This window comes from Leuresthes tenuis, unplaced genomic scaffold (assembly GCF_036924035.1).
Source record: "Leuresthes tenuis unplaced genomic scaffold, fLeuTen1.0.hap1 SCAF_3, whole genome shotgun sequence".
NCBI classification, from domain to species: Eukaryota; Metazoa; Chordata; class Actinopteri; order Atheriniformes; family Atherinopsidae; genus Leuresthes; species Leuresthes tenuis.
The window spans coordinates 9,482,296-9,507,322 of record NW_027325357.1 but is presented as its reverse complement, the minus strand read 5'-3'; the positions used below and the strand labels follow the sequence as shown (position 1 = coordinate 9,507,322).

The 25,027-nt window shown below is 38.4% G+C and overlaps 3 protein-coding genes across 3 annotated transcripts; 2 read left to right on the top strand and 1 right to left on the bottom strand.

Annotated features, from left to right (window-relative positions):
* The first annotated feature begins 781 nt into the window (after window positions 1-781).
* Window positions 782-9,638, top strand: sycp1 (synaptonemal complex protein 1). The gene is made up of 33 exons (XM_072382869.1): window positions 782-910; window positions 1,292-1,376; window positions 1,461-1,504; window positions 1,623-1,787; window positions 1,933-2,000; window positions 2,137-2,210; window positions 2,311-2,369; window positions 2,503-2,569; window positions 2,668-2,741; window positions 2,817-2,925; window positions 4,805-4,899; window positions 4,975-5,159; window positions 5,248-5,315; window positions 5,392-5,453; window positions 5,566-5,682; window positions 5,770-5,874; window positions 5,998-6,101; window positions 6,186-6,303; window positions 6,430-6,500; window positions 6,582-6,663; window positions 6,768-6,830; window positions 6,909-6,971; window positions 7,058-7,120; window positions 7,200-7,316; window positions 7,392-7,502; window positions 7,593-7,676; window positions 7,754-7,828; window positions 7,939-8,025; window positions 8,108-8,230; window positions 8,827-8,898; window positions 8,980-9,087; window positions 9,214-9,279; window positions 9,364-9,638. Exons 1-33 carry the CDS (start codon window positions 782-784, stop codon window positions 9,502-9,504), a joined length of 3,054 nt encoding a protein of 1,017 aa, XP_072238970.1. The 3' UTR covers window positions 9,505-9,638.
* Window positions 9,639-12,145: 2,507 nt separating this feature from the next.
* slc5a8l (solute carrier family 5 member 8, like) lies at window positions 12,146-21,199 on the bottom strand. Its single transcript, XM_072381714.1, has 15 exons — window positions 20,846-21,199; window positions 17,968-18,033; window positions 17,698-17,749; window positions 17,426-17,493; window positions 17,169-17,323; window positions 15,471-15,611; window positions 15,258-15,387; window positions 15,066-15,154; window positions 14,753-14,865; window positions 13,980-14,047; window positions 13,782-13,868; window positions 13,452-13,645; window positions 12,848-12,957; window positions 12,676-12,761; window positions 12,146-12,574 (listed from the first exon to the last, which is right to left on the bottom strand). The coding sequence occupies exons 1-15, from the start codon at window positions 21,197-21,199 to the stop codon at window positions 12,461-12,463; spliced, it is 1,827 nt and encodes a 608-aa protein (XP_072237815.1). The 3' UTR covers window positions 12,146-12,460.
* A 1,758-nt stretch (window positions 21,200-22,957) lies between these two features.
* On the top strand, window positions 22,958-24,799 carry tshba (thyroid stimulating hormone subunit beta a). The gene is made up of 3 exons (XM_072383108.1): window positions 22,958-23,182; window positions 23,263-23,461; window positions 24,183-24,799. The coding sequence occupies exons 2-3, from the start codon at window positions 23,300-23,302 to the stop codon at window positions 24,459-24,461; spliced, it is 441 nt and encodes a 146-aa protein (XP_072239209.1). The 5' UTR covers window positions 22,958-23,182; window positions 23,263-23,299; the 3' UTR covers window positions 24,462-24,799.
* Window positions 24,800-25,027: the final 228 nt, after the last annotated feature.

Genomic DNA, 25,027 nt, shown 5'->3' with positions numbered 1-25,027 from the left:
GGTTAGTTATATTATTATTTAAACCTATTGTCAAATTTGTTGCATATTAAGACATAGTATAACAATAATTTTCTTGTTATGCTTCAATTGTCAACTAAAGGATCCAGATTTTTTTTTTGTGCTCTCAGCTAAGATTCCAAGCAGTTATCACCTTTATAAACCCATCTTATTACGGGAGGGAAAATATTTTGCTATTTGTATTTTATTAAAAAAAAAAAAATGGAAAAAATGAAAGAAAAAAATCTTACTGTTCATCTATCTATCTATATATATATATATATATATAAATTAAAACGTATGTGAACTGATGTCCGTGAATGGATGCATATGACTGAAATCTCAGTTTAAAAGACGTTGACTATAACCGTTGACTATAACGTCGGTGAAACAGTCGTACACGCGCTGGCATTGGGTCTGAAATTCATCACATTAATAGTAAACGGTTCAACCAGGTAAGGCTTAAAAAAACCAAAACATTTTGCTTTTAATATTTTTCTTCCTGGTAACTGCTTATAATTGTTTTGTGAAAAAGTAGCGTTAACTTAGCGTGCTTATTGTAACCATATTTTAGTGAGTTAATGTCAAGTAAAACCCGTCAAATGGTAAGCTAATGGGCTAAGCTAGCTGGACGGTTTGAACGTTTATTTTCCGTCATTTCAAGCTATGACACGACATACCGAAAATATGAATAACATTTCTTGGTTTAAAATTATTACTGCTCGGTAAGTGACCTTTGGCGATAACATCTACAATGTAACGTTGCATTTGTTGTCATATTAGTATGGACAGAGATCGGGGGTTCAACTTCAAACTGTTGGTGCCTCCCAGAGTAAAAAACGGGCAGATAAACGCTGTTCGACCTCAGGAAATAGTTGAGGAGAGTGGTGATTTCCTTAACACACTGCAGCAGGTAAGTCGTTGAATAAAGTAGACAATACATAGTCTATGTAACTAAAAAGTCAATGATAAAGTCATGGCAAAACACTTTAACCAGCTCCCTACTTAAGTGTATTAACTGTTCCTTAACTGTTCCTTGATATGTGTAGTTTTTAAAGACTTATGATATCATAAAAGTAAAATAAATGTAATAGCTGTATAGAAAATTAAGCAGTTTGCAAGGTTTTCATTAAGTAAAATCCGCTTCAATTTGAAGATTTCTTACACTATTCTGGCAACTCCATAACCTAGAAGTTAGAATGGAAAACTGAATGCATTTAACTGAAGTGAGTGCAGAAAATGCTGTAATAATACATTTATTTGATAACAAGCTATCCTTACTTTTTTCCTCTAGGGTTTCAAAATATGTTGTGACAAGGAAGATAACATGCTGTCCCTCTATACAAGTGCAGTAGCACCATCCAAACCAACCAAACAAGGTACTTTTATTTGACAGCACTGGCTACATTTAGTATAAAAGTAAAGCATGCTGTCATATATTAATTATTGTCTCTCCTCTGAAGACTTTACCAAGATGACAGTTGTGTCACCAATGGAAAAAGATGAGGTAATATTTACATTACATGGTGTAAAAATGTGTAGCGTGACTAGATACACATGGTCTTTGAAAATTGTTTATTGTTAAGTGTGTCACTTTATTTGGTGCTGTTGCAAATCGTCAACAGAATAACGGCAATCCTGGTGAGCTTTATTCCAAGCTCTTTGATGAAGTTGAGAAAATAAAGTTTTGGAAGGTCAAAGTTGACTCCGACACAGTTCAGAAGGAAAGAAGACTCCAAGATAACATAAGAACAATTGAAACTCAACGTAAAGCCATTCAGGAACTGCAGGTGTGTACCTCAGCTGCAGCTTTTTATTTTTCTTCTTCTCTACTACCACATACTCTATAATAGTGTTTTTTTAAAGTATATCCATATAACTAACCCTTTTGAATGTATACAAGTCTTTTTTCCAATGTATGTTTTGTATTTTCAGTTTGGAAATGAAAGTCTCAGCATAAAGCTTGAGGAACAAATTGGTGAAAATGAGGATTTAAGGAACAAGTATGCTTTTTTCTTTAGTGTCATAATTTCAGATACACGTTTCTGTCATGTAAAGGCCAAATAAATGTGACTTATCTTATTTTAAATACAATGAACTGTTTTCAGAACAAATTCAAATTCTTCTCTGTAAATACAGAAACAATGCAACAAGGAACTTGTGTAATATACTCAAAGAAACTTTTCAGTGGTCAGCTGATAAAATGCATTTATGTAAGTAGAGTGGCTCATTCAGCCCACATATCGTATATTTTTTACCAGCTTTGTTGGCTAGATGTTGAAAAGTATTGACTCATTCCTGTGTATTTTGTAGTTGAATCTGAAAGAGAAGAAACACATCAAGTCTTCATGGAAAACAGTGACAGTATCAAGGTAAAGTAATGCTAAATCTAAAGTGTATCATAATGAGTTAGAATTTTGTTCATCCCATTTAGTTGGACAGGTATCAGTACAACAGATTGAAATATGTTTTGATTATGGGTTTTTAACTTACTTGTTCTTGTAGAAATTGATGGCAGCTTTTGAAAGCCTTCGTATTCGAGTGGAAGTCGACAAACAAGAAATGCAGAGAGGTATCCAAACTTTAAGACGTTTTATGGAGCATGGGTATTATTGACATAGGAGAATTTTCTCCACCAGTGAGAGAGCTGATTAGTGCATATTTTTTCAGTCAAAGAGAGCTTGCTGCAATTTCAAGAACTAAAAGAGAAATATCTTCAAGAAAATGTGATGAAAGATGAAGAGGTTAGTAAAAACACATGAAAGACGTTAAAACAAGCTTTGAAATAAACAGCCTAATGATTGGCATTGTGTTCACAGATTGTAATGCTTCGGACTAAACTTAAGGACAAGGAAAACAAACTACAAAAAGTCCTACTTGACCTAGACGACACTCAGAAGTACTGCAGACAACTTCAAGAGTCAACAAGTAAGAATATGGCTTAATTTTAAGAAAATATCCTATATTGTTTGCTAAAGTGTTGTTATATTGATATATGTAATGTTTTGTCCCACATTGTTTATGTAAACAGAAAAGGAGACACAGTATCCCCTTTTTTCACAAACTAGCACAATTTCCTGTCATTTTAATTAAATGTCTGCGATGAGCTTTGGTCAAAAAAACACAAAGAATCAGGAGCTATTTTTTCTGTTTCATCAAAGCCTCACGAGAGAATTTGGCCATTTTTAACTCTTTGGCTCCCCCTACTGATATAATGCTGCTGCCATGAAAACAAACATCCGTCTGAGCTCTGCTCATGTACAACTTTACATGGAGATTTGTCGTCATGCCTTAGATAAAGGAGGCCACCTGAAGCGTCAAAGGACGAGGCAGAGTAATGTTACTGGACCTAACTAAAATAAGAGTTCTGAGTGAGTCTTCTGGGTTATAGTCTGCACCGAGCAGAAGAAGAAATGATCATGATTGTCTTCTTCTCATAAATTTAAACACACACAAGAAAATCAGCGTGACTGAACACCACCAGCAGCTATGAAGCTAATTCTGTCATCCTGTTTTTTCTCTTCACTGCATCTGCCACATTGTCTTTTTTTCTTTTTTTGCTTATTTTTTGTTTTCAAACCTTATTTGTAAAGAAAATAGTTTTAAAAAATGAATTTTATATGGAATGGCGACTGCCACTTTTTCTTCTTTTTTAAAAACTTTATTCATTATGGTAAAAGTGTGACGTTATCTAGTTGCTAGTGCGTTAGATGGTATGCTGAAGCAAATTGGTGTTAAACTGGGCAGAAAACCAAAGTTATAAAGTATTGTAGCCACTGGGTGCTCAGGGCAGCTTCAGGCTGGGGAATCTGCATAACAGGTTGGTTTACAAAATGAGTCAAAAGCACATAGTTTTAAAGTTCACAGACTTTCTCAAGTGTTGCTTTGGTATAAACATCTTTACAAACAAATATTTATTATTGTGCGTAACAACCCTTTGGAGCACATGATTACAATATGAGAGAGCGTGCATTAAATAGCCTGAGAGTTCACATCAGCCTGCTGTGGCTGTTTTATACACAAACACTAAGTTTTTCCTCATCTGCAGTTCTTTTTAAAATGCCAATTAGGTGTCAGATTTCCTTGTTGGGATATAGAACATTAGACAAAGTATTGGTAAAACATTAACTAATTTATTTCTTCAGTCAACTATCAAAAAGCAAGAGCAACAGTGTTTCAACTTCCCTCTTCTGGGCTACAGCGAATGCGTCATCATTTGAAGTTGAAGCTGTAAAGAGATGATAAGAATAGTGACTTGAGGTTCTTGTTCTCTGAACAACTTGTTGATTGGCACATTTAGATCTAGAGGGCCCAAAATATAATGCGAGAATTGTAGGGGGGGGGTGAGTTTAAGGTGACTTTAAACAACCAAATATATGCTCTAAAGTGCATACAAAAGTCATTTTTCCATGACATATACCTATTTCTAAAGTAAGAGCAGGAAGCAGTCATTGTACTACAAACGACACTATTGCTTAATCACCAATGTGGCCTAACTGAACAACAACTGAGATAAGATATAATGGTGCGGGCACAGTCCTTTGGTCGGACAGATGAAGAATTTAAACCAACAATGTGAGCATTAAAGAGGTTTGCTTTAAAGTTAAAGCTTTAACTTTAAGCTTTAAAACATTAACAAATAGCTGAAGTGAGGGCTGAATGTCAGTACATGTGAAAATCACACCGAATTTGTTACTTATTGTAAGTTTTTCATCTTTTTCCAGTGCTCTGTTCAAGTCCAGATCAACATCAGTATCGGTTGACTGGATTTTTTAAGGATAACATTGAATATTTTCTTCCTTTACAGATCAACAGTTTGAACTTCTCAAGAGCTCAAAAACTGAAAAGGAATCCCTTATTCAAAAATTGCAAACTACTGAGCAGCGCTGTAAAGAAACTGAGGTGAGTGTGTTGAGAGTCTTGTAAATCATTGTTAACCTGCTTTAATTGAAAAATATATATATATTTCCAAAAAAGGAAAAAGAGGAAATCACTGCTGCAGCCCTGGAACAAAATAGAAAAGAATATGAGCAGATCATTCTAAGCAAAGACCTCAGCATGCAGGAGCTCACCAGAGCTAAAAATCAACAAGCAGAGAAGCTGGAGAGGCATCAGACAACCATAGAAGAGCTAAAGAATTCACTCGCCTTAGAGATAAAAAGGTAGTCTTTAAAATTCACAGCACAGCATCCCGAACAAGTGGAAGTTGTCCTTGTACCATTACATTATTTTTTTTAATTAATTTTGAAGGGCCAAAGAACTGGAAGACAAACTTGTTGCAAACAGCACTGAGCTTCAATGCAGAACTACATTTTTAGGTAAGCTTCACCGGGTGGTTGGTGTTGATATTCTTATTAGATGTTTTCAAAGCCAACAAAATATTTTGCTCAACAGAAGAGACCATAGAACAGTCTGCAAAGAAAGATGATCTGATTAAAATCCTCGAAGAAGAGCAGGCAAGCTACATTTTAATATTCTTAAAATATGTTGTATTTGTTTCCTTGTCGCCGCAACCCCAAAACTACAGAAGGCGACTGGGGAGCATTAAATGTTGTTGTTTTTTATTAGGCCATAAAATCAAAATCCATCGAGTCTTTCAAAAGTCAGATCGATGTCTTTGAGGCCAGAGTGAAGGAACTTGTGGCAGAGCTTGCAAGGAAAACTGAAGAAATCCAGATGTTTAAGGTGATGCAAACCTGTATTTTATCTAAGAAGGAAAAAGTGTATTTAATATTCTAAACAAATGAAATCTTTTTGGGTCTATTCATACAGAATGAAGCACAGACAGCTTGGGCTGAAAGTGAGGAACTGAAGCAGGCTTATAAAGATTCTGAAAAGGCAAAAGAAGATTTGAAGGAGAAGTCCACTTTGACTGAGGTTTTTACACAATGTTTTCTGAAAATGCATCTACTGGTGTAGTTTAGTATTTACAATACTTACGATACTAATATATACAATAGTTACATATAAGAAACTCTTCATGTGTTGTTAAACATTTAGACCAAAGTGCAGGAGATGGAAGGGCAGTTGTCTGCTGAAATGAAGAAAAATAAAGAGTGCAACTTACAGATGGAGCAACTAAAGACAGACATCATGCAGCATGAGTGAGTCCAGCTATTCTATCTTATTAGCATATAGAATATGTCGTTCTCTTCATCTTGCTCTGTAATCTTTATATTATCTTTCAGGGTGAAGTATGAAGAACTGTTGTCCAACTTTAACAAGCTGCAGTCTGAGAAGATGGTCATCCAACAGGAGTCTGAAAATGGATTCTCCAGTGTGGAAGCTATGGAGGCAGACAGGAAGGTCCGAATTATTTAGTGAAACATAATAAACAAAATTCAGGGATAGAGTAGTTTTAATTTGTGTTTGCGCTTCTATTACTTCATTTTTAGTGTGATTGGTTAATGTGTGAAAACTGTTTTGATTCAGGCAAATGAGGAGAAGGCAGTGAAACTCAAAAGTGAAATCCAAAGACTGCAAGGAGAAAACATGTGTTTACGGTGAGTTTGCTCTTTGTGGACCTCAAGAGATTTGACAGAGAGTAGTTTTTCAAATACAACTTTTATGTTTCCATTTAAAAGAGATGAAGTAAATACCATTAAAACCAGGGTCCAAGGGAAATGTCAAGAAACCGAAAGTCTGCAAAAGAAAATTGAAGAAAACGTGAGCATGCTTTTAAAGCAGTAATCAATAGAAACACGAAGCTTTATAAAGATAGCTTTTCTGAAAATGGTAAATGATGATTTCTTTGTGCTTGTTGTGAGCAGTGCGAGCATTTGCAGGAGGAAATTACAGAAAAAGAGAAACACATCAAAGCCGTGGAATCAAAGGTGTCTGAAACTGAAAAACACAAACACTGTTATTATAAATCATTCCGTGGAACTAACATGAGATTATTTGCTTTTTAGCTTTGCAGTCTCAGAAGAAAATTTGAAATCAAATTTAAAGCCCAGGAGGAGCACAAGAAAGAGGTTTGTAATGACCATGAAACTAGATATACTGCGCAACACCCACATCAAGAACCATCGTTTTTCACTCTTCAATTGTTTAATTTCAGAATAAAATGCTTAAGAAACAAATGGAAAAGGAGATGGCAAAATCCAGTCAGCTTGAGATGATGGTAGGGTGTTTTTTTTTTGTGTAAGTCTTCCAGTTTATAATATTGATGTAAAACATTTTAACTGATGTTTCACCTTTAGATTGACAGGCTCCAAGAGGAGTCCCAAAGCCTTAAAAGACTAAAGAACGAAGATCATCAGAAAATGCTTAAGGATCTTGAGTCAAAGATGACCTTTGCAGCAGAGCTAGAGAATGAGGTTAATTAGATTTTTTTGTCTTATGTATTTCAACTGCTGGCAACAAAAACAAAATGAAAACATTTTGTGTTACAGCTACAGAAGCTCAGATTAACAGCAGCAGAGGCCATTAAGAACAAGGAGGACACAGAACTCAAGTGTCAGCACAAGATAGCAGATATGGTCACACTGATGGAGAAACACAAGGTACCACACATCCACAAGGATATATTAAGTAGATTTTGGCTATTTGAAAATGGTTGTTGCATACAAAGGAATTTGTGTCGTCGTTGTTAGAGCCAGTATGACCGAATGGTTGAAGAGAAGGACGCAGAGCTTGATGAGAATAAGAAGAAAGAGGTGGCCCATGCAAAGACACTGGTATGACAGTAAAATATGATAACTGAAAAGAAGAATAAACATCAAGTCAAACCATAACACTTCCTTCTTGACATCAGGAGTTGGATCTGTTAAAGCAGAGGACAGAAAATGACCAGCTGACGAAACAGTTGAAGACAGAAGCAGCAGAGAAGGTATGTCCTAGTTTATTTCAGTTATGATTTGATTTTTAGCTTTTCTCTTCAAGAGGTTGACTGCTGCTTCTGGAAAATTGGTCATTGATTCTGAAATATTTTACCTTTAGGAAAACCTGCACAGAGAACTCACTGACTTGAAGCAAGAAATGTCTTCTGTGAAAATAAACCAAGCATCACAAGCAAGGAACAAGCAGGTAAAGTCAGCAAATAGGCTAGAAGATGTATTCAGGTTCATCATCATTTGTACTTAACCAAGAAAACATCTGTACATTCTAGTCAGGTGACTATAAACAAGGGAGAGGGCCTGACAGCTCTTCAAAGAGTCGTATATTTGACTTTTCCAAGAGCAGAACAACCCCCTCCTACAGCAACAGTGGAAGTGCTGATGTTCTTAAAACTGTAAGTTTTATCTCTAAAAGCATTTTAGATGGCTGGAACAGTTTTTATGTTTCAGACAGTCTTGAGATGGGTTGGAAATACAAACGTAATCATTCTTCATCAGATTTGATCAGGTTCACACAACATCAAATGAAACCAACTTGTTACCCTTCAACATTATTGGCCTTTTTTTAAATCCAAACTTCCTGTTAACTGTCCACAAAGATTTAGTGTGGAGGAAAATATGCATTTGGAATTAATGTGTACATGCTGTTTTTATTATGAATTAAAACAAGCACAAATGGGTGATTGCAAATGAAGGAAGGGGCACAGAAAATGGCTTTAAATTAAAATTTATTTACATATATAAATTAATTTACAAAAAGAGAGTAAGATGAGTGGTGCCACTATGCTGAATATTCTGCTACTGAATTAGTTCCAACAATATTTGGAATAACACAAAAGACAAAGGTTAGGACAGTTGAATGAATTCATAAACTACATATTAACTGGCTATAGTTATAATTACAGATATTTCTACATGAGTTATTATCACTATGCTGCTGTTTGCTGTAGCATTTATGATCATTCAGGCTGACAGTGACTTTGCATTATAGCACTTTCTCAGTGAAGACATGAAAACTCCCGGAGGTAATACTAACAGGATCGGTGGAACGTCGAAGATCAAGGTAATATGCTGTATCATTCTGACACCCCCCCCCCCAAAAAAAATGTCTTTTCTTGGCATTCACTGGTGAGTTTCCCTACAGTCGTACAGAATTAGGACGCCCCCATCTGATGACAAGGCAGCACGGTGGGGGAAGAGTGTCATTGAGCTTGACCCCAAGTCTGACAGCTCTGATCATATTGATCTCTTGGTGAGAACTGCTTTTTTCATTTGTTTAATGTCAAGAATATTACTTAAACCGTGTTGATTTTGTGAAATGTCCAGCGTCTCCAAAACTTAAAGAAATAGTTTGATCCTCTGTTTCTTGTTCTGCTAGACCTTTAGAAATAAACCAGCACCAAGTGGCTCTGCTCCAAAGTGCAAAGTCAACATCTTCAAAAAGGTAACAAAACCAGAGTGGCTCTTTTTATTTTACAACAACTATGGATAAGGCTTGTTGATTTTGCATTTGTTTGGTGTTTTGTAGATGCAGAGTCCTGTCACTCTTAAATCACCGGGCAACTCTTTGAAGCTGGCTGCTATGAAAAGAATGAGAGACGCTGGTTGGACGGCTGTTACCGGCTGTGACAAGAAGAAGAAGAAGACCAACGAGAAGATCTTTGCATAAGTACTTCTTGTACAGGTCAGAGAAACGGTATTAATATTGGTGGTAAGGGCTTGAGATACATAGATAGCACTGCTGGGGATTAATATATACTTTAATTATCAAAAGTGTTTTGGTTTTTGTTTGTTTTGTTTTTGTCACCGTTCGTGTACAGCGAGATGATTCAGAGTTCCAATCTCAGGTTTTGTTTCATCTTTGGAGTAAACTTTACTATGACGGTGCTTTTTCATTCACAGAATGTCAGTTTGTTGTGGTTCGGTTGATTAGAATAACTTACATTTGCTGTTGTTCACATGAAATGTAGTTTTTATGACAAAAGTTCATATTGTCAATATGGGAAAAGGTGTTGTTTATATTTCTGTTTAAATATGTTTATGTATTCTGTTGTTGACAGTGATGCAAGTGAAAGCAACATTAAAATCAATCACCATTGCTCCTGTTTGAATGCTTTGCCCTTCATTATTTCTCTGCTACTACAACCATTTTCCTCTTGTGAAGACTTTAAATTGCATTTAAATTTGTCTTGAAATTTTTCTGAGTAGTGTATAAAGAAGATTTTGTCCCTGTCTGTCAAACACCAACGACGGCACTTTGACCTGCAGGAGCAAAGATGTCTCTTTTTTTAAAGGAATTCGAGACGAAATTGTGACTGGTCAGCAGGATCTGGTGGAACATTATCGTAGATTGGATGGCCATCATAAAGTCCTCCAGAAATAACAAGTGTGTCACCGTCTGCCACAAATCCATCTGTTGGGAATGTAATTGTTGTTATAAATAACATAGTGTGCACTTACATCATGAAGGTGGAGCAAGCCTTACCTGCATCATCAGTACTGTAAATAGGTTGGTGCAAGTACTGTAATTTATGTTTGCATTTGTGAAACATAATTCCAACCATCGCCACCACAAACACTCCAAGCACAGCACTGAAGGTGATTATCATATTCTTTTCAGATTTGCTGAGGCTCGGACCTGGTGACACAGAAAGATAGAATATAAACATGTAGATAAAATGATTGATAAAGCTGCCAAAGCAGAACCTGGTGCTCACCGTGTGTTGTTCTGTTCACTGAATCTGTGGCTGTGCTTGCAGTGTGAGATGAATTTTCAGTTGGATTTACTGACGCAGCAGGTGTACTGATGTAACTCATTGTGGTCTGGGTTGGTTGTGTTGTCACTGCAGTAAATGTGGGAGTTTCAGAGCTCAGCGTTGTGGTCAGTGATGTGCTGCTTGTTAGAGGAGTCCAGGTGGTTGTTGACTCTGTTCCCGTACTCCAACTTGTGCTCTCCGTTTGGCTGGTTACCGTGGTGACTTTTTCCGAGTCCGTGGTTGTTGACTCTGTTCCCGTACTCCAACTTGTGCTCTCCGTTTGGCTGGTTACCATGGTGACTTTTTCAGAGTCCGTGGTTGTTGACTCTGTTCCCGTACTCCAACTTGTGCTCTCCGTTTGGCTGGTTACCGTGGTGACTTTTTCAGAGTCCGTGGTTGTTGACTCTGTTCCCGTACTCCAACTTGTGCTCTCCGTTTGGCTGGTTACCATGGTGACTTTTTCAGAGTCCGTCTCTGAGCTGGTGTATTGTGTTGTATTTTCAGTCAAGTCATTTTGTGACTCCGCAATAGAAAGCAACAGGAGGCAACAAACCAGGCGACAAAAGATTTTAGCCATAGCTATCAAGTCCTGTATAGGGAAGCAAAATGTCAGCTAAAAACACATGCATAGAAAACACTGGAAACTAGACAGATTAAATCCTCTTTCTTTCCCTAATCACAGCAATACTCTCTCAACCTTAAGACTGAGGTTTTTTTTCCAATTTAAGCGTGTGCTTGAGGAAATGAGTTTGAATAAGATTGAACTTGATTTGACACACCAAGTAAACGTGCTGTTGCGCACCAACTCTGTTAACCTTTTGTAATTGCATTGAATGATCTGTCCGGTCTACCTCTCATTTGAAAGCTTGACTAAGTCCAAACCCAGCTTTAAAAAAATGTCTTTAACGCTAATGAACTTAATGCTATAGAGTCAAAAGAAAAACGCCATCTCACCTTGTATCGACAGGATGAGTAAAAATTCTGTTCTTAACTTAGCTCCCTTCCTGGGAATTGGGCCTTCTTCTATGACACGGCTGGCTCATAACTTCCCGCAAATCCTGAAACTGCTTGAAGGCTGATTATCTAACATGGAGGCAGGTGAAAGTGGGCTTGGCTTTTGTAAACTTCCTCTTTTGTTTGTTGCCAAGGAGACAAAGGACATGGTTATGATCAGTCCAAAGCTCAATTTCTCCTTTTCATTGAGTTTGATTACATTTTACACCGCCTTACGGCAGTGAAGTCATTATGAAAGCTTAGATTACACAGTAAACGTTTCCTTATGGCTTCACGCGTCTTGCCAACCTCTCTTAACCTGGCGAGGTTCTCTGAGAGGAGTTTGTGTTTTCAGTCATTGTGCTGAATTTGAACTTTGTACAAAATATTTATTGACAGATGAAATTTGTTTCCAATTTGAGTCAGCATTTCAGTGCACAATTTACATAGAAAAGCAACCATATAATAAACAAAGGACCATTGTTCAAAACTCTGCCGTTATATATACTGTGAAAATGAACAATATTTAATGTGCCTCCTGCGTCAGCATGAGGGACAATGTTCAGGTAGTAATCTGATATTAGTGGGAACAAATGAACAAAGGGTAATAAAAGTTAAACAATGTTGCCACGACATGAGTAAACAGGAAATGGGAGCAGCTCAATCAATGTGGACATGAAGATGTGACTTCAGTTATAGGCATTACAACCAGCTTTGAAACTCTTTTAAAGGAAAATGTGAGTAAAGTGGCATTTTAGCAAGTTTCAATACATAATTCAAGATGGATAAACATGTACCCACGATGGAGAGACACTTGTTTGCTTTTACAAAATAACTTTTGTTGTCAAAGTACTCAGGTGTATAAATACAGCGGCATTAAAGCCTGGTGGCTTTGTCAAAGTCTTTGCTCTTCACATCACAGTCTGTAAATGTCGAGTTGTCAACTCCCATGTGAAGGTCTGTTGCAGCCTTTTCAGGGTCGACTGATCCCTGTCGTGAATAAAGAACATGGTATCAGATTTTGAATATTGCAAAATTTACATTTCCTCCATTAATAATTAACTAGCAAACAGTTAGGGTCAGCATTTCACCTTTGAGAATCTGCAACCGTTGAAGCATATCAAATCACTCCTCCTCACAAACAGATTAGAGTTGAGTTTCTCTTGTTTGCATCCACCTAAAAAGCAGACGTAAATTCCCTTTGTTGTTTCACTCTGGATCAAAAGTACCCTCGATTGTAGTGATTAGGAAACGGTAACTCACCTGTGATTATGCTCACTAGCAGGCCGGCCACGACTGTGGTCAGCATGCCAAAGAGAGAGAGGTAAACGTAGGACAGAGAGTACCAGGAGTCTGCTATAGGTGGCCTGACACTGACACAGAAAGGAAATCTATTTAGTAATTATCCTGCCAGTATGTTACACTCTCTGCTGCCTTTAGAAGTGAATTAATCTGACAGCTGTTGTCCCAGTTAATTGTTTGATCTGTGACATAAACAGCTGTGTAAGGTTACTTTGTTACTTGCAACAAATTATCAAAACTTCATTTCTGAATTTATGTAGTGGTTATTTAAAAAATGTCAGATGTTTAGCACAGGATTCAAACTGTTCTTCCTTTAAAGTTTACAGTCAAATACAGTTTGAATAAAGTTTACAATGAAAGAGCAGTGAATACAACATTATTCTCATCTTGAAAACACCTGCTTTCTGATTTTTTTTGTACTTTTAATGATAACTGATATGTGGAAATCTGTCTTTTAGGCCATGAGCTGTTTTTGTGAATTACATTTGGTGTGAATTACATTTGGTCGTTAAAAAGTCAATATGTGCTCCTGAGTAACATGGCACTTTGGTGAAAAAGGACTTACTCGGGCTGTGGGGTCAGAGTCACAGGAGTGGTCCAGGGTGCTGCTGTTGTGTAGTTTTGGCCTATTGTGTTGTTGCAGCCTGCAGTGCTGAGAGGGAGAGGATGTGTTTTGTCATTTGTTGGTGGGTAAAGCTGGGCTCCGATACCCACCCACAGAGTCAGCGCTAGACCGATGATCATTCCTGTAAGTCCTCCCTGCAAAGTAAATATGACTACAGTCAACTCCTTCTTCTGTGTGCCACATTTGTGAGTTCTTTTTTAGCAACATCCATTTGTGTTGACAGGAGGAGCAGTTGTTCTAGAGAATGTTTCATTCATAAGAGATACTCACTACTGAATTGGTAGTGCGGAAAAACATGCCCAATACATAGAGACCAAGAAGAGGCCCACCAATCATGCCAAATATGGACAAAGCTGCCTAAAAAAAAGACAACATATTTAGGAGGCTTGTAGTTCTTAGCACACTGCTCTTGGTGGGGCTATAGAGTGATAAATGACTGCAGTTGGGTTTGTGCATGAAGAGGTTCACCTGCAGAACGCTTCCCATCAGTGACGCTACTCCTGCCATACCAATGCACACCCCTCCAAAGAACACACCTGAGAGTTGGTCAAATGAAAACAACTTATAAGTTTTATAACCAAGTTTATATGGGGCTGGTACACTTAAATAGTCTCATCAAAATGTAGCATTAGATGTGATTGTGAGGAAGGAGTTGTCCTTTATTGGATCAAGTCCATAGAGTATGATTAAATAGAATTTATTAAAGGTACAAACTTTCAATTTAATAGTTGGGAGAACCAGCATGCTCCTGCTCGCTCAAAGATGTTTCAGTGAATCTAACTCGTAAAATAAGATGATAACGTCTCCTGTGAAGCCTGCTGGTGGAAATTGTTTGAATGTACTTTGCTGTGATTTAATTTCAGAACTGAATTGAAAAGCTGTCCTTTGTTCACCAGGAAGTTGTCTTATATATTATCTGAGTCATTTATGGTCATGGTTTTAACTTGAAGTGGAACCACTCAGCTTAATACTTCCAGTCAAGAATAACAAGATAAGATAAGATAATGGTCATGTTGGCTTCTGCCGGTATCTCATTTATTTCAAGGAGTGGGTGTGGAAGGGAGGGTGAAGATCCACTGTGCGGCTGTGTGGATATTACTTTTATTTTAAATAGAACATGATATGAACTCACACTCTAGATCAGGACTTTTGCTCTAACTTAGTGTGAGGTTTCGAAGACGACTTAAAGAAATAAATCGTCTCATCAGAAAAAAAAATGATGGAATTTTTCTACAACTTACTGAGGCCCATGTTCAACCAAGTCACTTGTTTCTCTGTGAGGGTTTTGCACGTCGGAAATATAAAGTCTTCCACTGTGACAGCAACTAGAGCGTTAATGCTGGAGGACACCGTGCTGAAAAAATTAAATTATGAGATAAAAAAAACTGAATAGAACAGACAATGATACATTTATAATTAATATCTGATGACATGCACCAGTCTGGATCTGTGGGGAGTGTTAGTGGCTATATATGTTGACAGTTGATTCTTTCCTGAGAAGATTCCTAACTCTAAAATATTTTTCCCTTCATCCTTGTCCGTGTCAAATCTCACCTCAATGTTCCACTGTATGCTGCTGCCACAAACAGGCCTGGGATTCCAGGGTAGGCTTCCAAAATATCCATTACAAGGTAGGGCAACAGCTGAAAAAACATTTTTATAATTAACAACAGTGATTTGTTACGTAACTTAAAGTATAGTTTGCATGTGACGTTAGGTATGGATGAAGATGAATCCAATTCTTACCTGGTCGGGGGTATTTATATCACCATTTAAAAATGGGTCACAGTTCTTGTAAATGGAATACATGGTGAACCCAGATAACATAGCCAGAGTCACTGTCACCCACAATCCAACCATGTTCACATACAATGACCTGAGAGATGAGAAAAGACTTGTCAGCACACGTAACTGTGCACACAGCCAGAAATAGACTGTTTGCCTTACAGGAATGCTCACATCTTGGCATGTCCCAGCGTTTTGCAAGAGATGTAGCGCTGCACCTGGGACTGGTTGATTGAGTAGATGGACACCCACATTATGCTACCACCAACCACAATGGTCCAGAAAGTATGCCGCTTCAGGGGATCTGGGTCAAAGCTGTGGTGAAAAGGTAACCAACATGAGATTAGCTTTATAGTTGAAATTATAGTTCAAAGTCATCCAAGTTTATAGAGACAGCAGTTTGACAGAATGTGAATTGATGTGTTTCAAACGCAGTTAAATTGAGTATGATCTAATGCCATATTACCTCCGGCTGGATTATAGGGAAAAGGGTGAATCATATTGGCCCAAGTACAGAACCCTGTGGGACTCCTTAAGAGGGAGAGTCCGAGTGGGAAACAGTTTCCCAAGCTGACAGAGAAGCTTCTCTCAAACAAGTTTCACCTGAACAATTCTAGTGCCGTGTTTTCAATGCCAACATAGAGTTACAAGCAAGACATATGAATGCTGTGGTCAGCTGTTCAGAGACATAAAACCATATGGCCAGCTTTACACAGAAAGTTTGGTGTGTGCAGATGTCAGAAAAGTTTGCTTATTATCATTATATAAAAGTCACAGCCAGAGAGGCCATTTCATATCAAAACTTCACAAGGAGAAGTTGGGAGACAAAGAGAACTGTGTTTCAAGAAGGAATGTTGTCTCCCCACTGATCGTTATCTTTATAGCTCCCCAAATAAGGAGATGCCTCCAAACTCAGGAGATATACCAGACCTGGGCACATAGAGGATTGTATGTATGTATGTGTGTGTGTGTCACCAAATGAAAGAGCAAGGGAGGCAACCACTTGTTGGAGAATTCTTGTGAATCTGCAGAGAGAAGGTTCGTGTGTTGTTCTCCCCTTGCAAGTAAAATACTGAGGCCTCTGAGGGATTTCTTGATTTCATGCCGTTGTCTGCGTCTTTCTAACAGCAGAACGTTGGGATTTTCTTTTCGGTTCACATGCAATCAGGTTATCCACACACCATCAAGCTGCACGGCCATCAAAAGTATTAGTGTGATGCCTGTTATTAGTGTGATGCCTTATGCCTTAGCCTTAGATGTTATTAGTGTGATGCCTGTTTTTCAAGGATAAGTTAAGCGTCATTTAAGTGATTCTAAACAAAGCCCGCAGGTAAAACACGTGTGTTGGCAATATAACACAGACACTGAAAATATAGCTTACCCGCTATCAAGATGATTTGTCATTTCAGTCATCACATGTGACTGTTCTAGAGTTAGAACTTGGCCGCTTTCATGTCCTCACTTTTTGAGTCACATCAACCAAGGATTACACAAGACTGAGAACTGGTGGCCATTACCAGAGCAACTGCAGTGTTAAAAAACGTTGTGAAGACAGTAACCATGCTGCAGAAAGGTTGGTGGTGTGAATACACACATGGAGCCACAACACGGCAGTTTAAGCAAAGCCCACGCAATGCTCATGCCATGCTCTCAGAGTGAATCTGGCTTAAGAAGTGCCCGGTGATGTTCCTTTTTTAGATACTAGAGTGATTAAGACTCGCTGGAAACCCTTCTGTGAAAGCTGATCTGTTTTCCCCGTGGTTGTAAACTTAGATTACACTAATTCAGTTCCTCACATTCAAGAAGCTCCATCTATTTGGTATTGTAATCTGTTCAGATCACTATTCATTACAAGTCCTTTTATGTACTTACTCAAATGCATTTAGGCGGCCTCCTTCACCAGCATCTTCCCATATCTTTGTCAGGCCTCCTTGTATTACAGCTCCTCTTGCTATAACAGCTACAAAACCTGCCAGCATGACCACCATCTGCATCACATCTGTCCAGATGACTGCTTTCAAACCACCCTTACAAAATAAAATAAGAATGTTACAGCCACTAATGTTAAAATCTCAAAATTGATTAAATTTGTATCAGTTTTGCAGGGTTTGAAATGAGACATTACTAACGAAAGTGCAGTAGACGATGCAAACTATTCCTGTAGCCACCAGTACTCCCCATAGGTCCAATCCAGTGACTAAGTAAGAACAAAAAAGGCTCCATTATTATAAATGTATGTATATTAAGTAACTTGACACCAGATTTGTGCTTTGGTTATTTAGCATTTAGTATATAAACTATGGAAAATGTATCACTGTCAAGAAGATTAGACTGAACCTTGTATGTGTACTTTAAAGTTAAAAGATTAAAACCAAGAACTTGCTTTTGAGGTGAGACTTACTTTGGTTTAGTGCAAGAGCTGGAGCATAGATGACTAAACCGGTGTAGAGAGCCTGAGAAAAGATGTCCCCATTAGTTAATTAGATGGAAACAGAACAAGCAAGCTTGTGTTTCATATTAATGGTGTCTCAGAGCGTGTATCTAGAATCAATTTTACATAAAGTCAAAAGGAGGAAAGAGCAGATGCTGTTTGTCATTTAAGATTTACCATTTTAATTGTGGAATTGTGAAAAAAAAAATGTAATTGTGAAAACATAAATGCTCGACTTACCGTCTGTACGATGTACATTGATGTGCCAATTATCCGAATGGGTCGGCAGAAGCGCATCTCGAGGTACTAGAAATGAAAAGGCATTTAACTGATAACTTGAACCATGTGTTAGGCATATACATCCATGGTCCTCTGTTTTTAACCATTTATTCTTCTGACAAACTTTAAGACATCCTCCAGAGGAAATACTTTCTGTGATTGCCTTGAAGAGGACATGTTACATACAAATCATTAACTTAATATTAACTTTTAGTCTTATATTTCTGCAGAATACTCATAAAGCAAAGCTGTTTCTTTGATTTTTACAGTTACTTATGTTACTTCCAGCTGCACCTGCAAATGTTTTTCCCTTATAAAGTCTAACAATTAACAGTGTGTGACATATCCCCACCTCATAGGCACTGGTGATCCCAAGTCGGTAGAAAAACGGGACAAAGATTTCTGCTGTGATGATGGACATGATGGCATAAGAGAAGCCAAAGAGCCAGTAGGCAGCACCAAACCGGTAGGCCTCAGCAGGTGTGCCGATGACTGTGATGCCAGACATGAAGCTTGCTGTGAGTGACATGGCAACTGGTACTGCCGTCATTTGTCGTCCACCTAACAAAAACTCTGCACTGCTGGTTTCCTTCCGACCTCGGATAGCCTGAAAAAGGCCGATACCAGCTGCCCCCAAAACGATTGCAGCAAACACCACATAATCCCAGACGGAGAAAGTGGCCACGGGGCCACCTGTCCCAACCATGGTTATTTAAACAGGAGAAAAAGAGCCTCCTTAAACACTTCTCTCTGACCAGCAGTTAAGAATACGAATGCTTAGATTCAGCAGGATTTCGGTGTCATGCAAACTTGATAAAGTTTAATATTCCTGCTTCCAGTCCAGTCATACACCAAGAACAAAGTATTTACTGAAGATGGCAAGAAAACGGTTTTTGCCCCATCCGTTGTCAGAGATTTCAGAATTTTCTTGACCTGTCAAAAGTCAACCTTCGAACCATGAATGGGTAAATATATCCAAAGAGTTCCAGGTTTCAGCCTTGCCGCTCCAACCAAGGTTCACTTAGATTTTTCAACCATCTCTCGTACAAGTGACTGAGGTCTAGTAGTCTCTGATGTTTTCAGCAGACAATAAAAGTTAGTTCGCTTTAGTTGATGATCCATCAAGGACACAAGGCACTTAACGCTGTTATAATTTCAGTGACAATAAAAGAGGGTAATCCGGTGTTGTTTTACATTCTGATGGCAATTAGATGGCTCTTTATAATCAATATATCTTTTTTCCATGTGAAATAACGTGAGGCAGTGAAACATTAAGGCTGGGCTTTTATACATCTCCAGGTTACTTTTGGTTAAATAAGGAATTTCAGGAGGAGGGCAGGTTACATTTTTTTGGGGGGGGGGGTTGGTCTTTACTTCTGCTGTCACATCACATTGTCATATGTTGGGACTATTTGGGGTTTTAAAAACAATTCTAACATAAAATTTTACTTCATAAACCATTAACATATATTGTCTTCATCTCAATTTCAAACAACTGAGATAACATGCATTATCTTTAGTATTTGTTTAATGAATACAATCAGTCTCTACTAGAACACAATTAACAATGGAAGCGTGACAACTCTTTTTGTCATAAGGTTATAATTTATGTTAAAAATCCACTATACTCAAGACTTGGGTGTCATAAATCATGTTTATCTTGGAGAATACATGGAAGCTCTTCAGAGACATTGTGGCTCTAAATTGCTCTCAATGTCTCAGCATCCCACAGACTTTCAGTCGACTCCCCTCTTGATCTGTAGACACCAGCAAGGATGAGGATGCCAAAGTAGGCATGCAGATGCATGATGTCTGTCTCTTTCCACTGGTCACCAAAAACACATCTCCCCTCAAGATTAGTCATATCCAGAATCATTTTCTGAACTGAGTCAGGACTCAGCAGCTGAAAGGATGACTTGATATCCTGAACATGAGCCACTGCAAATCATGTGGGCCCTGGTACCATCCGTATTGTGTTAGCAGCTGAACAGGGGGGGGGGCTCTATCACTGGGGATGAAGACCATTCAATTTAGTCCATTCTTAGACAGATATGTCTGTGAGGCTCTTCTAGTGGCTGGCTCTTGGGCTGCTCCAGCGGCCAGCTGTGGTGCTCCTTGTGGTGCATATTCTGAGTGAAGGCCATCTTTAGGTTCACTTTCAGAATCAGAACACTCTGAATTGACATCTAAATTATCCTCATATTCTGGGACGTCTTCTTTTCCACATTGCTATGTGCCTGACTCTCTTGAAATGCAAGTTCCAAAGCCCTCTGGCAGCTAAATCTTTTGGTCATGCTGATGGTGGAAGACTGTACTGTGATTTAGAGGTATTTATCTATTTTGTCTCACCTCCTTGATGTGCAGGTGTAAAGCATATAGTGTGAGAAAATATTTGATTTTTACAATGTTATGGAATAATATCTAAAAAAGAAAGTGAGACCAAACAGCTTCTTTTTGCTTTGATGATAATAATGTAACATTGTGTGTGTCTGTGTGGGCGGGTCAAACTGACCCGAAGACCATATGAAGGATTAAATGTGTGGGGTATAGTAGCATGTGTACTCAAAACTTTTTTTTTGTTTGTACATGTTTATCACAGAAAATAAGCTAAGGCCATTGAGTTTCAGGTAGAAAAAAATGTGTGCTTGTACCATTTTTCTTCTTTTAAAAATTTGAAACGGGTCAATTTGTCCCAAATACCATACATGGGTTAATTATTTGCAGACTAAAGATTTTATTAGACAATGAGTTTACAGTTCAAGTTACTTCCAGCTGCACCTGTCAAAATGTTTTTTCCCTTATAAAGTCTAATAATTAACAGTGTGTGACATATCCCTACCTCATAGGCACTGGTGATCCCAAGTCGGTAGAAAAGCGGGACAAAGATTTCTGCTGTGATGATGGACATGATGGCATAAGAGAAGCCAAAGAGCCAGAAGGCAGCACCAAACCGGTAGGCCTCAGCAGGTGTGCCGATGACTGTGACGCCAGACATGAAGCTTGCTGTGAGTGACATGGCAACTGGTACTGCCGTCATTTGTCGTCCACCTAACAAAAACTCTGCACTGCTGGTTTCCTTCCGACCTCGGATAGCCTGAAAAAGGCCGATACCAGCTGCCCCCAAAACGATTGCAGCAAACACCACATAATCCCAGACGGAGAAAGTGGCCACGGGGCCACCTGTCCCAACCATGGTTATTTAAACAGGAGAAAAGGAGCCTCCTTAAACACTTCTCTCTGACCAGCAGTTAAGAATACGAATGCTTAGATTCAGCAGGATTTCGGTGTCATGCCAACTTGATAAAGTTTAATATTCCTGCTTCCAGTCCAGTCATACACCATGAACAAAGTATTTACTGAAGATGGCAAGAAAACGGTTTTTGCCCCATCCGTTGTCAGAGATTTCAGAATTTTCTTCACCTGTCAAAAGTCAACCTTCAAACCATGAATGGGTAAATATATCCAAAGAGTTCCAGGTTTCAGCCTTGCCGCTCCAACCAAGGTTCACTTAGATTTTTCAACCATCTCTCGTACAAGTGGCTGGGATTAGTTGTCTCTGTTTTCAGCAGACAATAAAGGTTAGTTTGCTTTTGTTAATGATCCATCAAGGACACAAGGCACTTAACGCTGTTATAATTTCAGTGACAATAAAAGAGGGTAATCCGGTGTTGCTATATAAGATTACGTTCTGATGGCAATTAAATGACTCTTCATAATCAATTTATCTCTTTTCCATGTGAAATAAAGTGAGACTGTGAAACATTAAGGCTGGGCTTTTATACATCTCCGGGTTACTCAGTATCTTTTGGTTAAATAAGGACGAGGGCAGGTTACATTTTTTTTAGGGGGTTGGTCTTTACTTGTGCTGTCACATCACATTGTCTTATGTTGGGAGTATTTCATTCCTCAGTATCTTTATCTTGATTATCTTTCCATTATGATATGGAGAAGCACATCACTTCAAAGTCCAACCTGCAGGAGAAGGGGAAAAATGTGGCAAATGTGAAAACAAAAACAAGATGAAAAAAGAATAAGTGGGTATAAACCTTTGCCCTGAACCTCTGCATCAGCACACCAAATATTAAGTCTTTGCAGACAAAAGATTTTATGAGATTTTATCAGAGAATGAGCAAACAGTCAAGTTTGAAAAGTTGATGAAAAATGCCACAGAACATTCATTTTTGTACAGGTCAAAAAGAGAACATGATAAGTTACTGACAAAAAATGAAAAGCCTTGTGCACTAGGGAAAAATAACTATTATTATATTTATAAGAATCACAAAATCAGTCTGTCCTTGTACTCCTTTACACATGTCAGTGACCCAGGCTATGACAGCACATTTGTGTTCGCCTTTAGCAGCGCTTGCATACTAAAAATAAGCAGCAGAGAAACACAGACAAAACAGCGACATTCAAAACAAGCACATGCTTCATTATTACCCCTTAATGGGTCTGGGAGACTTTGACTAAGCTCGACAATCATTAAACAAAATTGTTGATAAGGAATCCCTGCAGACTGGAGGTGTTGGATGGTGAATTACACATTCAGTTGTTTACCACAAGTAGGTTTAGCCTGATGTTTATGGCTGCAGATTTTATTTTATCTCCTGTGAAAGTGGGAGATAAAAACCTGCTGTGAATATTGTTTTTCCAGTGTTCAGAACAAAATGTTTGGACTCGCCTGCAATGCTGCTGATAGTGGTATCTATTAATATTAAACTCACAACTTAGGAAGCATCCTTTGAACCCGCACTTGAAACATCCACAGAAATTTTTGCATCGTAAGTAAGTTTTAGTTAATTTTTACTCAAATGAGAGACCAATAGGTTTGTTTTGGAAACCGCCGGAAAACTAAAGTTAAAATGTGAGTAGCTTCTTAGGAAATATACATTCTTTCAAGAAGAAAAAAAAGGGCATTTTGTGACATCTAGTGGACAACGGTATACACTACGTTGGACAGAATTACATGTTTATTGAACGAACTTCGTCATCAAGCGAATCATTTTTTCATGTCATCCACATAATGGCCCAAAGCTGACCCCTTTTGACACAGATAGAAGATAACGGTTGACTCGGATTAGGGTGGATTATATAATGTATGCATAAATACTGTCCAGCAGGGATGTTCAGACTCAGAGCATCATCAGGTCTCCAAGTGCCTCCATCTTTCCAGCAGGTGAGTCTGTCATTGAGAAAGAAAATTCTTAAGTAGAACATCCTGACATACGTGTTCGTCTGTTTCTCCTTTTCTCGCAGGACCAAAATTAATAGGGTAAATTACACATATCTTAACATGGACACAGCAGTATTCTCCTGCTGTCTTCTTTTTCTGCTGTTTTGTCCTGCTGTTCCCATGTGTCTGCCCACCGACTTCACCCTGTATGTGGAAAAGCCAGAATGTGACTACTGCGTGGCAATCAACACGACTATCTGCATGGGATTTTGCTACTCAAGGGTGCGTATGTCTTTGATGATGAAAGAAAAGTCGTTAGTTTTGTCAAGTGGGGAAAAAAAAAAGGCTCTGCGTCTAATTAACATCCCAACTATGTGTAGCCTTTCAAAGTGGACAGTAAAAGCACATAAAGATAATCAAAAATAGGTAGATTAATGTCAAAACTGAATTCTCAGCAACATTTACACTCAAATCATTGTTCACTTTTTGAGCAACTCTGCTAACAGTTAACATTAAAAAATTAATAAATAATCTATCGCATAACCTCCTTGTAAGAGCTGATAAATCAGACGTAAATCAGTCAGTTAGCCCGAACAACCGGACAATCTGTGCAATAAATACGTTTTTGCGTGCAGTAACAGCAACTCTTTTGGAGTGTTCAAAATGCCATGTCTACTGTTACATAGTGACATACTGCTGCAACAATACCATAATATGCTTTCACAGATTCATTTCATTCATTTCACAGAGGGAACCTCCCGAGGATCAATAAAGTTCTATCTTACTAAAATTCTGAATCAAGGTTATGTTGAAAATAATTGGAATAAAATTAAACTTTTACTTCTGAGTCACAGTTAACAGACAAGTATGTCATTTAGTTGCATTTTTACACACACACTCATCTGCTATTCTGAAACTTACAGCTTGTTGAGTATGTGTCCGTACAAGCTGAAGTATGAAACAAGTTTGAATAGGATGATTCATTTGTTTGCGTGTCATGCAGGACAGCAACATGAGGGGTATTCTCGGCCCACGCTTCCTCATCCAGAGAGGCTGCACCTACGATAAGGTGGAGTACCACACAGCCTTTCTGCCTGGCTGTCCCTTTGACTCCGACCCTGTCTTTACCTACCCTGTGGCTCTCAGCTGCCGCTGTGGAGCCTGCAGGACTGACAGTGATGAGTGCACGCACAGAGCCAGCACAGACGGAGCTACGTGCACCAAACCAGTCAGAGGTGTCTACCCTTACCCTGGCCAGAGCAACTATATGATACCCTTTTGATTTTTTTCTCTTCCCAAAACATCGTTCTTATTTTTGCAGAAGCTTAAAGTGTTTTGAGAAAAGATTTTTGTTGTAATTTAGCTGAGACAGTGATATTTGCACTGTGTGCGCTGTTACCTTTGCACTAGCTTATTTTAATGTGCCTTTGTTACCTAACATGTCTGTGCCGCTGCTCTGCTTCTCAGTTTACAATGGATGTGATCCCAGGGCATGTTTTTGTCAGCATGGATATATATCCTTTTGTTCACTCATGTGAGCGTGACTCCCAGACTTTTTATGTGTACTCTGAATGGAATTCTCTGAATACAACCCAATTAAAGCTGAAGCCTCTTAATAGCTTTCTGACTGACCTGTGCTTGACTTAATCACATCCTGTGCCTGACCGTAGCTGTCTGTTGACTAAACAAACTCAAGGCTGTATTACTTCACAACGTCACCTGATGCTATTTTTACCTCGAAAGTCAAACTGTAAAACCCGTGATTGTTGACACAACCCCTCTTTTAAACTGGATTATGAGGGATGGTGTTTAACCGGAAATATTTTGTGCACAGCATGCAGCCGACTG

Excerpts from the sequence above, each read along its gene's own strand:
- sycp1 (XM_072382869.1), top strand. The coding sequence starts at position 782 with ATGGACAGAGATCGGGGGTTCAACTTCAAACTGTTGGTGCCTCCCAGA. Across the intron at positions 2,570-2,667 it reads CAAACAAGAAATGCAGAGAG|TCAAAGAGAGCTTGCTGCAA; the intron begins GTATCCAAACTT and ends ATATTTTTTCAG. Across the intron at positions 6,664-6,767 it reads AAAAGAAAATTGAAGAAAAC|TGCGAGCATTTGCAGGAGGA; the intron begins GTGAGCATGCTT and ends TGTTGTGAGCAG.
- slc5a8l (XM_072381714.1), bottom strand. The coding sequence starts at position 21,199 with ATGGTTGGGACAGGTGGCCCCGTGGCCACTTTCTCCGTCTGGGATTAT. Across the intron at positions 18,034-20,845 it reads GGATCACCAGTGCCTATGAG|TACCTCGAGATGCGCTTCTG; the intron begins GTAGGGATATGT and ends TTTCATTTCTAG. Across the intron at positions 17,494-17,697 it reads AGCTCTTGCACTAAACCAAA|TCACTGGATTGGACCTATGG; the intron begins GTAAGTCTCACC and ends GTTCTTACTTAG.
- tshba (XM_072383108.1), top strand. The coding sequence starts at position 23,300 with ATGGACACAGCAGTATTCTCCTGCTGTCTTCTTTTTCTGCTGTTTTGT. Across the intron at positions 23,462-24,182 it reads TGGGATTTTGCTACTCAAGG|GACAGCAACATGAGGGGTAT; the intron begins GTGCGTATGTCT and ends CGTGTCATGCAG.